The following is a 12575-nucleotide window of genomic DNA, read 5'->3' as shown; positions in this document are numbered from 1 at the left end:
TCACTGCTCTTGATTGAATTACTTTGTAGTTTTAACAAGAATTTATCCAAACTCAATCCAAAAATCATATAAAATAGATTATATTGTTTTACTAGTGACTAAAAAATATAAAAAAAATAAAAAATTATTAGGGACCTGACCATGTTTTGCTTAAGTGTTTCTTTCTTTAATTGCTAATGCAACCTTTTCACACCACAGACTGAACCAAATTAAGCATTGCATCCGACATTATCAAGATGAATTTGTTGTCCTGACACAGTTTAACCCTGAGTTATTGTCATATTTTATTACCAATTTCTAAACTACAGCAAATAAACTGTGATATTGTAAGAAACATTGAAGGTGTCTGAATACATTTTGGTTTGATTGTGTATTTTATTTTACAGTGAAGACTATGCAGTGCTATTATAAATGAACAAACACAAACTTAAAAAAATTTAAACTTTGTGTAAATAGCACAAATAAAGAAATAGAATGAACATACAATACAAATTAAACCCTTTTAAACAGGGCCCACTGTACAACCTGCACCGGGGTCCCTCTAACCCCAGCTACAAGACGGAGCAATACAGTGTGTACTGTAAGAAATAGAACAAGGCATGTGGTTTAAAAGATGGCAAGTAAAATAAAAAGCACATCTGTATGCAATACAGTTTCATTATTGTTGATTGTTATCCAGTAATTACTATACTATAAATAATTTGTGTGACCAAATCATGTTTTGCGCCATTAACTGAAAAAGTCAGTAGTGCAAGTGCCACCAATGGAAAAAGTTAGTGTAGTTCCCTGTTACATTATAGTTAGTTGTGGTTGCACAGTCTTAGTTACACAGCTTTGGGTGATTTCAGCTGACTTTTTTCATTAGCAACACGCTAACGTTTTGCCGTGCACCTGGTCCAAGGGCAATGACAGAACAGAGATGTCAGAGCTAACGTTAGGTCTAGGACGAAAACTTTTTATTGTTTTTGAGAATTGCACTTTATATTTCTTAATGTTTTTGATTTTGCACAGACAGTAGAAGACAGTAAGTTTAGAGTTAAGTGGTTGTCTATTTCAATAAAACTGTACTTCATCTTGAAAGAATGTCATATGCATTGCATATCATTCAGGACGAATGCATATCTTTTTCAGAGAGCTTGTATATTTTTCATTAAGAGCAGGCCTTATGTTTATTTTATAAATACCATTCCATAACAGACTGATGGAAACATTTAGTCAAGTCAACTAAGTTGACTTTGTTCTACTAAAAAAACTAGACTAAGACTAAAAGACTTAAGACTAGACTAAGACTAAATCTGAATTTGCTGACAAAATTAACACTGTACAGTTGACTGCTGACTAATATGATGCAGGTCCATGAATGCAGTTATGCCAAAAAAAAAACAAGAAACTGGTTCAAAAATGTTCAAACCAAACACACACACACACACACACACACACACACACATCTATATATATATATATATATATATATATATATATATATATATATATATATAATAAAATTACAAATAATGCTAATAATGTAGTTTATCTTTTAGTTTATTTGAGTGCATATAAACAATATACACTTTGGAAATGCTAGTTATGTGATTTTCATTTATATATTTCAACATTACACAATACCAGTTCACTAAAGCAGTAATTTATTTTAAAATTTTAAGCAATAAAGTATTTTTACTATTTAAAATAACTGATTTCTATTTGAATATATTTTACAATTTAATTTATTCCTGTGATCAAAGCTGCATTTTCATCATCATTACTCCAGTCTTACTCCAAGTGTAACAATATACACTACACTATTCAAAAGCTTGGAGTCAGTATATATAGAAATTAAAAGTTTTATTTAGCACACACACGATGATAAATAAAAACGATTAATAGGATAAATGTTACAATGCTGTTCTTTCAATTGATCAAAAAATGAAAAAAATATTCTCAGCTCTTTTCAGCATTAATAATAATAATTATATATATACAACACTAGTGTGCACTTGGGTGCGTTAAATGCAGAGCACAAATTCAAAGTATTGGCCACACGTCACTTTACTTTTTCTCACTACTTCACTTTACAAACATTTCAATAGCACACATTTTTCTAGGTTAACATTAATTTCTTTTTTAGAATCATCTTGGGTCCAATTCTGGTGGGGTTCTCTGCTCTTAAGTTAATGTTTCAGATGATAATCGTCATTGTACTGTGATTACCACACAGACCAGCTGTTAATAATATGTCCATGACTTTGTCACTTTCTGTGATATTTTTTTTCTGCAACTAAGCAATACAGTTTAGATCAACTAAGCCTCTTCTCGTCGACTATTAGGGGCAGTCCTAATAATTATATAATTATAATGTATGTATTCTATTTTAAGCATATTTTACATAGAGACATGGAGAAGTGAGATAGAGAGAGGAAGACTATTAACTGTTATTAATTTGTGTACTGTCATTTGTAAATATGCAAATGGAAAACCCTTGGCTAGGCGTGCATTGTGTTATTTTTAGAGGCAAGTACCACTTGATGCAAAGTGCATTAAGACTATATATGGCACATCTAGCTGTGATCCATCTTATATCATAAAAGAAAGAGAAACTCTTTGGGCCTCATTTGTGAAACAGATGTACAACATAAAAGTGGGCGTGTGGTCATTTCTGCACAAAACTTGGAATTTATCGATATGGACATGAGCGATGGATACAATCAAATCTCAAGTCCGGTCTCAGCTCATGTGTGCAAGTTTTTTGAGTCGCCTGAACTGGCATTCAGCACAAAAATCTGGTGAATTATATAATGGCAGCATTTTGTTCATTTAGATTATTTTCCTGACTGACAACTGAAGCTCATTAGTCAATTGTCAAACAGTAAGATTAGAATGTAATTTTTATATTTTGTTTATAAAATGAATTAAAAAAAAAAGGACTACACAAAATATATTTCTCTTAACAAAAGAAAAAAAATAAAATATAGTCTACGGTCATTTTGTGACTCTGTAAAATTAGCGTGCTGCACTTAAACAAACACTTTAGTGCATGTGAAGGATTTTACTCCGATTTTGGAACATGAGTGCCTTGTTTATTCTACACGATGAATAATAGTTTAGTAACCAAATGTTACAAAAATAGAAAAAAAATTGAAACGTTTGGATTCTTGTTGAATGAGAGAGGCTTGTGAGCCCAATGCGGTTTCAGTTTTGCTTGAAGTTTGTGGCTGTTTATAATAAATACAACTAGCCACTAGCGACTTAAAAATGTGAACTCTTTGCTTCTGTGAAAGAAGTCATTTTAATTTGCTTCTGCTTGGTAACATCAGGTGTCTTCACTAATGATCAATCATCATTCAATTAATCACCAGTTATCTCATTAACACTGCTTCAGGATGTTTTACACTCATGATTGTGGACTCAAATAAACTTATTTCCATACAAAAAAAAAAAAGTATTATGTAGACTGTGACTACAAATAAACAGAAACAGGCGTGACTAAAGAGGTTTATACCATTTTATTTCTAAATCCCTATTCGGACGGGACTAGTTTTACAGGGGGTCATTAGAGAAATCTGTGTTTCACAGAAGAATCTGCCACGTCTGTGTTTTTCTCACACAACCTCTGTGATAATTCCAGAGCAGATTACCTACCGTTTTTCAGCAAACTCAGTGATCCTCTGAGAAAACTAATCCCGTCCGAATGCCTGTGATTGCCGGTGATATTTTATTTCACAACGCGTTTCCTTGTGTGTTTTGGCCAACGTGAATTACCGTAGATGCTCTTACTGCGCGGATGTTTGATAGATTTGCTTAGCGGCAAATAAATAATAATAAAAAAAAATAATACAAATAATAAAATCAAGAGCAAGATCACGTAAACTGTTAATACCGGCTATTGTAATATCAGCATCAGGTAAGATTACTCACTTTCATTTGTGCACTCAGTTACATAATGTTTTAATTACAGATGTACCTTTATGAAATGTAAACATTTTTCTTTTTTTTTTTCTTTTTTTTTTTTAAAGAAAAACAAGTTAAACTAAGGGAACCACACATTAACATGGTTTTTGCTATACTATCCGTTTAGTATTTATTGTGTAATAATACTAATGGCAATCCTTTCTGAATGAATGCAATGCACGCATACAGAGCTCGTGATCTCTGTGACGCCCCGATACACAAATCAGACCCTCCCACCTCTGTAATAAACACGGAGATGTTAGTCCTGTTGGTGCATGAAAATCACAGACGTCAGGTGGTAACTCAAATGTAGTTTAGGAAACTAGTACCGTCCGAATAGGGCTTAAGTGACTAATTTGCAGTCCTACCCTCTGATGGTCTTCGTTTCCTGCATACACTCATGATCTTTGGGTTTCTAGAGACCCCAGACAATAACATTTAATTTTGTAATAAGATAATAGTTTTTTTTTTTTTACAAATGTAATTTTACTCTGTTTGTTAATGTTTTTACTCAACATTTGTGCAGTTTTTGGAGGGTTTATGATATCTTTTAAATTTCTATAAATAAATAAATATTTATTTAAATAGGCTTTTTACAAAAAAAAAAAACAGCATTTTATGTAAAATGCACTTTATAAAAGACCCAGATTTCTAACTTTCATTCATGGGGATAACATGGATCATTTTAAATGATTTAATGTAACATTTATACCCATTTTTTGGAAAATGCAGTTTTAAAATAAAAAAAAATCACTTTAACCACTAGATGGCTATAGAGCTCCACTATATGCTATTTGCTGTTTGACTACTTGAAAGATATCTTTTCACAAGTTGGATTCAGTTGGATTCATATCTAAATATTATAAAATCACAATTATAACAAAAATAAAATATTTTTTGTCAAAGTTTAGCATTTTTTTTCCTGTTTTTCAATAATGTTACATTAGAATGCATTGCAAGCAGTAAGCATTGTAAACCGCATGACTTCTGTAGACGGGGTTGGAGCAGGTTTGTGTGTGTGTGTGTGTGCGCGTGCTAAATTGTTTTGTCTCATCCTGTCATCTCTCTCTCACTCTCTCTCCCTCTTTGGTGGTTCTGCATTTTGCATGATTTTTTAAAAATAATTATAAGAGAGCAGTTGTTTTATAACCTCACGTGTGTGTGTGTGTGTGTGTGTGTGTGTGTGTGTGTGTGTGTGTGTGTGTGTGTGTGTGTGTGTACACATTGTTGGTGTCAGTGTCACCACTTTATATTTGTGTTGGTTCTGCATTTTGGATGATTTTATTTGACAAATGATAAGAGAGCAGTTTTTATAGTCTCAAAAATGCATTTCTCTATGTGTGTGTGTGTGTGTGTGTGTGTGTATACGCGTGTTGTGAGCAATATAATTTAGCATTGTGGATGTTTTTTGCATTGGTGGAAGTGTGCCACTTTATTTGTGCCATTTCTGTCGATTTGTTCTGCGTTGTTTCTGATTTTGATGATGAATTTAGTCTTATTTTGATTTGGTCTCCAGAGACCCCAAAGACCCCGAGTGTCACAATTTTTGTCACACTAACATAAAAACATATATCATTCCAATTTTTTTTTTTTTTTTGTAGATCTAGAAAGTGTTGAGAGCCGTAGAAGGTTTCATACCATTTGGACAAAGGGAACATTTTTTTTTATTTGAGCAAAAGTCATTTGGGGTCAGAAAAGACCCCAGAAACCATCTGAGGGTTTTTAAACTTAGTGTTCCTGTGGTTCAGTGGTAGAGCATTGTGTTAGCAGTGCTAAAGGTCACAGGTTCGATTCCCAATGTAATAAAAAAAACATAGCCTGAATGCACTGTAAGTCATTTTTCTGCTAAATGTAAATGTTAAATCTTTCAGCATCTGTGAAAATATGTTGAACATGTTTACTCATGCAGTATATATGGAAATGCTTATTTCTTTGTTTAGAAATTATTTGCAAAATGTGTTTCATATTTTAAAACATAGCTAGTTTACAATATCATCTGCTCTCACTAAAGCACTTCACAGTGCTGAACAGTGCACAGCCTTTCTTTCTTTCTTCAAGAAGTAACATGTAATCTTAATAGTGTTCGTCCTCCTGAACAACAGTAACCTCACAAACTCACACACACCAGAAACACTTTTACATTTCTAAATAATAGAAACGTTAAGCAGTAAACACATGACATAGCACTTAACTGACTTCACCAGTCAGAAGCAAGGCATGCTGGGAACTAAAAAACTGCTTTAATGTTGTGAATGTATGTGTATATATGTGTGTACATTCACATTTCTATAGGAACATCTACATATAGGACAATAAAGTAAAGTCTAACTCTAAAATACATATCAGCAGCACAACAGTATGTTAATAAGAGTGTGACACAACCAGAAGATGTCCAGAGTGACACTGAGATCTCTGCTGATCCTAGGGTGACCATATGAGCCATTTTCCCAGGACGCGTCCTTTCCAGGATTTACATATTACCTAAAACATCCAAAGTAGTTTGACCAATAACATACAGGTATGTTACGTTATCAACCAATCGTATCGTGTGAGAAGGTGAGATCTACAGAGAAGGATCAGAGCAATGTAAACACACGTACATGTTTGGTGTTTGTTCATTAATCCTTGAACTTGAAGCGTCGCTGCGCACCGATCATTGAATAACACCAAAGTACAAGTGATTTAACCGTCTGCTCTGCTCTCTATAGCTCTTATGAATGTCACACAATGATTGAACTGCACAGCAAACAGACAAAATCTGGATATTTAGACAATATAAAAATCCTGGCAAGGATACGTCCTGGGAAAATAGCTCATATGGTCACCCTAGCTGCTCCAGACTCCTGTAAGAGAGTCGCAGTGTTTCTGGACGAGTCGAGCGGCTCTCTGTCCTTCTACAGCGTCTCTGACACACACACACTCACACACTAACACACACACACACACACACACACACACACACACACACACACACACACACTCTCACTTACACACATTCACTCAACCTCTATACGCTGGATTTAACCTTCCTTATACAAACTCTTCAGTGTCTCTGTGTCACATTAAACACTAAACACACACACTCACACACACACACACACACACACACACACACACACACACACACACTCAACCTCTACTCGCTGGATTTTACCTTCTTTATTCAAACTCTTCTGTGTCTCTGTGTCACATTAAACACACACACTCACACACTTACACACACACATTAAACACACACACTCACACACTTGCACACATTCACACACACACACACACACACACACACACACACACACACACACACACACACTCTCACACATCTCTCTCTCTCTCTCACAGACACACACAAATAATTACGTGTAAAATAATTTATCATATTTACTCTGTTGTGTCAAATTTCTCAGGCTGTTAAATGACTTTAATCTCGAGATGGTTTTGTTTTGTATTATTGTTTGGCCGTTTAAAATTAATTCTAACCCTCTTTAATTTTGGGACGCACATGGTCCTTGAAATAAAACTTTTTTTTTTTTTTAAGGAAAATCCAATGTATTATATTTTTGTTCAATAATATTTTTTGTTTATTATTTACATTGAATAAAATATTTTATGATACAATCCAATATTTATACCATTTTTATTAGCATTTTTTCCCTATTACATTTTTTTAAACTGTGCCCTTTCATTTTTGGGTCAGACGTGGTACTTAAAATACATGATTTTTATTATATATATATATATATATATATAATACTTTTTTTTTTTTTTTTTTTACAGGGAAGTCAATGTAATATTTTTGTTCAATAATATTTTTTGTTTAATATTTAGAGTTTTGAGGTTATTTTATGATACTATGCTATTTTTCCTTATAAATTAAACTCTTTAGATCCTTTTTTTCTGGTCACCCTTGGTAATTAATATATATATATATAATTTTTTTTTTTTCAATGGAAATAAATGTAATATATTTTTGTTCAATATTATTTTCTGTTCATTATTTATTATTATTAAAATATTTTATGATATTATTTAATATTTATTAAAATATTATGAGCTATTTTCCCTTTAAAATTAAACTCTCTAGCTCCTTTATTTTTTTTGGGTTAGACTTGGTACTTAAAACAATTTATTTATTTTTACAGGAAAATCAATGTTTTTGTTCAGTAATACATATTTTCAAATATTTAAAGTATTGACGATATTTTATTATAATTTGCAATATTTCTACAATCTTTTTGATAAATTTCCCCTATAAATTTAGCTATTAAGCTAAAAATAGTGTAATATATTTTTATTCAATAATATTGTTGTTATATATTAGATATTAGGGGTGTGACGAGATCTCAGGTAATTTAATTTAGAAGTGTGGTATCTCACACACTTAACTTTCTAATCACAGTCGTGTAGTTTTACACATCAGAGGTTTGTAGAAGTCAAATAATGTTCAGTTTCTTTAATTATTTTATGTAATGTTCAAACCAATTAACCCTTAAAGAAAATATAAGAAGTGTTCTGTACATCATTTCACCAAAAACACAAAAACAAATAAAGACACAATCCTGTTCTGTTTCTTTTAAATTGCTAATTCATGGTTATGCAATTTATAACTTCATCCATTTCCTGGTAATCGAATGCTTGAAATTGCTAAATGCATATAAACGAGTTACAACATCTAATTGTCTCATTACAGTATGTTAATATTACGCAGATTGTTTTCTTGTGTATTGTGCGTGTTAATTTGAGCAATTTGGTGTTTCAATTCTGCTAGATGTTTGGTTCTTGGCATTATACGTTCTTGAGTTAATAGAAAAAGTTGTGTGTGTGTGTTTTCTAGTGTGGATCACGGAGGAGAGTTCAGGATCACAGCAGGACCTCAGAAATGTAAGTCACACACACACACACACACACACACACACACACACACACACACAGAGAGAAACACAGTTTTGTTGTTTGTAGTTGAGTTGTAAATGTGTGTGTTGTGTTCAGACGCCTGTGATCTCACACTGGATCCAAACACAGCAAACAGAAACCTCGTTCTGTCTGAGGAGAACAGAAAGGTGACGCGGGTCTCTAAGTCACAGTCGTATCCTGATCATCCCGACAGATTTGATTATTATGAGCAGGTTCTGTGTTCAGAGAGACTGACTGGACGCTGTTACTGGGAAACTGAATGGAGCGGAAGAGTTGATATATCAGTGTGTTATAAAGAAATCAAGAGGAAAGGAGTGAGTGACTGTGCGTTTGGATGTAATGATATCTCCTGGATTCTGATCTGCTCTGATCAAGGATTCACTGCTCTTCACAATCGTAAAGACACTCGTATCTCTGTTGCTCCAGACTCCTGTAAGAGAGTCGCAGTGTTTCTGGACGAGTCGAGCGACTCTCTGTCCTTCTACAGCGTCTCTGACACACACACACTCACACACTTACACACATTCACACACACATTCACTCAGCCGCTACTCGCTGGATTTAGACTTTATGACTACTCTTCAGTGTCTCTGTGTCACATTAAACATTAAACACACACACACACTCACACACACACTGATAAATATGTGTAAAGTAATATCTCATATTTCCTCTGTTGTGTCATATTATTTTCAGGAGTTCATCCAGTTTTAGTTTTATAGAAACCTCTCTAATCAGATAATTATTAATGTACATAATTATTAACAGTATTATTAATCTCTTTTTCTCTGATGTGAAATATTGTTATTGTGATGAAAATGAAGTAAATCTGATTCAGATCCTGGTCCTCTGTGTCTTCTGCTTCCTCGTGTGTCTTGTGTTCGATCAGATCAACTCTGTGTCTCTACTTTCTCTCTCTTTCTTCTCTCATATTCATCGACTCATTCTCTACAGTTTATTTGACTTTTATTCTCAAAATGTCTCTTTTTCTTGTAGTTTAATGAGTTTATTCTCAACATATTATATTCACTATTTCCTCAAAATGTAACAAGTTTAATCTCGTATTATAATGACTTTAATCAAGATTTTATTATTGTTTGGTCCTGATCCTCTTCTGTACTCTACATACTTGAAATCTAACTCTTCTTAATTTTCCAGGAAAATCAATATTTATATTTTTGTTCAATAATATTTTGATTTTAATATTTAAGAGTTTTGAGGTGATTTGATCATATTGTGCAATATGTATACACTAATGTTTAGTAGTTTTTCTTTTAAAAATTAAACCCTAGATTGTCTTTTTTTTTTTTTTTGGTCACACTTGGTACTTGGTAAATACATGATTTATGTATGTATATATATATATATATATTTACAGGGAAATCAATGTAATATAATTATTATTTAGACTTATTAAAAGATTGTATGATACTATGCAATATTTATAAAACTTTTATGAGCTATTGTTCCTTTAATATTAAGCTATTTAGCTCCTTTATTTTTGGGGTCAAACTTGATTTGTAATAAATAAATACATAACAGGGAAATCAAAATAATGTTTTTGTTCAATTATATTTTTTTCTTTAATATTTAGAATTTTTAAATGATTTTATGCAATATTTATACAAAATTAAATTAAACTCTTTAGCTCCTTTATTTTTGGGTCACACTTGGTACTTACATTTTAACTATTTTATTTTTTTAAACAGGAAAATCAATGTAATATATTTTTGTTCAATAATATTTTATGTTTAATATTTAAAGTTTTGACCAGATTTTATGATACTATGCAATATATATAAATTTTTTATTAGCTGTTTTTACCCTTTAAAACTAAACTCTTGAGCTCCTTCATTTTTGGGCTCTGCATACTTAAAATAAAACTTTTTTTTTCCTAAGGAAATTGAGCATAATATATTTTTGTTTAATAATATTTTCTGTTAATTATTTAGAATTATTAAAATATTTTATGTTTAATATGCGATATTTGTATATATTTCCTTTAAAATTAAACTCTTGAGCTCCTTTATTTTTGGGGTCACACTAAAAACAGGGAAATCAATGTAATGTTTTTGTTCAATAATATTTTGGTTTTAATATTTGGAATTTTGAGGTGATTTGAACATTGTAATATTTATAAAAAATGTTTTTGCTATTTTATATTTAAAATTAAACTCTTTAGATTGTTTTTATGTTTTATTCTTTGGTCACTTGGTAAAATACATGATTTGTAAAAATAAATAAGTAAATAAATAAATATGTAAAAAGAATAAATAACAGGTAAATCAAAGTAATGTTTTTACTTAATAATATTGTTTGTTTAATATCTAGAGTTTTGAGATGGTTTTTTGATACTTTGCAATATTTATACAATAAGCTTGAATTTTCCCTTCAAAATTAAACCATTTAGTCCCTACATTTTTGAGTCACAAAAATAATTTTATTTTTTATTTTTTTATTCCTCAGGAAAATCAACATCATAACTTTTTTGTTCTATAATATTTTCTGTTGATTATTTAGAATTATTCAAATATTTTATGATACCTTGCAACATTTATAAAAAATGTATGAGCTATTTTTCCTTTAAAATTAAAATATTATTTTTGGGTCACCCTTGGTACTTAAAAATACATTACTTTTTTTTTTTTTTTTTACAGTAAAATCAATGTAATATATTTTTGTCCAATAATATTTTTTTGTTTAATATTTAGAGTTTTTCAGTGATCTTATGATACTATGCAATATTTATACAATATCTGTTAACTGTTTTCCCCATTCAAATTAAACTCTTGAGCCCTTGGCTCTTTAAAAAACATGATTATTATTAATTTATTTGGTAACACTTGAGGAATGCTTGGACCGTGTGAAGTTCGTTCAAAGCAAGCTGTGCATTAGTATCTGTGTTTGTTATGGCTGCGAAAGATAAAACGGTCTACATTTAATCATGAGAAACTCTGAGCAGTGTCTCCCAACAATGACAGCACCGAGCTTTGTTCACATAAATGCAGAATAATGCTTAATTCATCAAATACTAATGATTATTAAAGGTGTTAACTAATAATCATACATTAATGAAGAGCTGTCCTAACTACAGCTGGATTGACGCATGAATAAATAATGAGAAAGATTTTGCTTGGATTAAGATTAACTTTTGGACGCTCCATATTTAACCTTAATATTTCACCTTATGTGTGTTTTTATGCTTGGACTTTCTTTTGAGTCCATATGTGACGTAAATAAATGATAAAAGGACAATAAATAATCTTGATCATTGTGCTGGTGGTGTAAAGGAATAAAGATGACTCTTACAGCATGTTTAATGGTTTTCATTTAATGATTTGTAGAGTTTTATTTTTTTTTTAGCTGTTTATAAGTCACAGCACGGTGAGTTTAAAGGGAACGAGAACAACACAAAGCAGACAAGATCAATCATAAAGCTCAAATCAAGATATTAAATTATTTCAATTTATTTCAAAGTCAAAGAGTTTCTTATTCTTTTTTAAAAATTCCGTTTGATTTAGTTTAGCTAAATCGTCCCCTTGGAATTATAATGTTCTATCTTCGTTCTGAGCAGTTTTGAGATATTGAGCTTCAAAGTTTTTGCATTACATATAGGAAAATGTATATGGGGAACAAGTTTCTTTCAAACATGAAAATAACAGCGACCCTAAATTTATTCGAAATAAACAATATCAAAATCCTATCGAATTTGTAAA

The 12575-nt window shown here is 31.4% G+C and overlaps 1 protein-coding gene across 3 annotated transcripts in view; it reads left to right on the top strand.

The window, feature by feature from the left end:
• Positions 1-9703, top strand: part of LOC127953111 (NACHT, LRR and PYD domains-containing protein 12-like) — a 74016-nt gene extending 64313 nt beyond the window's left edge. For all 3 annotated transcript variants that reach the window (XM_052552008.1, XM_052552010.1, XM_052552009.1), the window contains 2 exons: positions 8780-8826; positions 8935-9703. In XM_052552008.1, the coding sequence (XP_052407968.1) occupies positions 8780-8826; positions 8935-9470 (583 nt within the window). In that variant the 3' untranslated portion in view covers positions 9471-9703. The remainder of the gene's footprint in view (positions 1-8779; positions 8827-8934) is intronic.
• Positions 9704-12575: the final 2872 nt, after the last annotated feature.

The sequence above is a fragment of the Carassius gibelio genome, chromosome B3 (genome assembly GCF_023724105.1).
Source record: "Carassius gibelio isolate Cgi1373 ecotype wild population from Czech Republic chromosome B3, carGib1.2-hapl.c, whole genome shotgun sequence".
In the NCBI taxonomy this organism is placed as follows: Eukaryota; Metazoa; Chordata; class Actinopteri; order Cypriniformes; family Cyprinidae; genus Carassius; species Carassius gibelio.
Note: the sequence above shows the minus strand (reverse complement) of the source record. Positions and strands in the feature narration are given on the sequence as shown.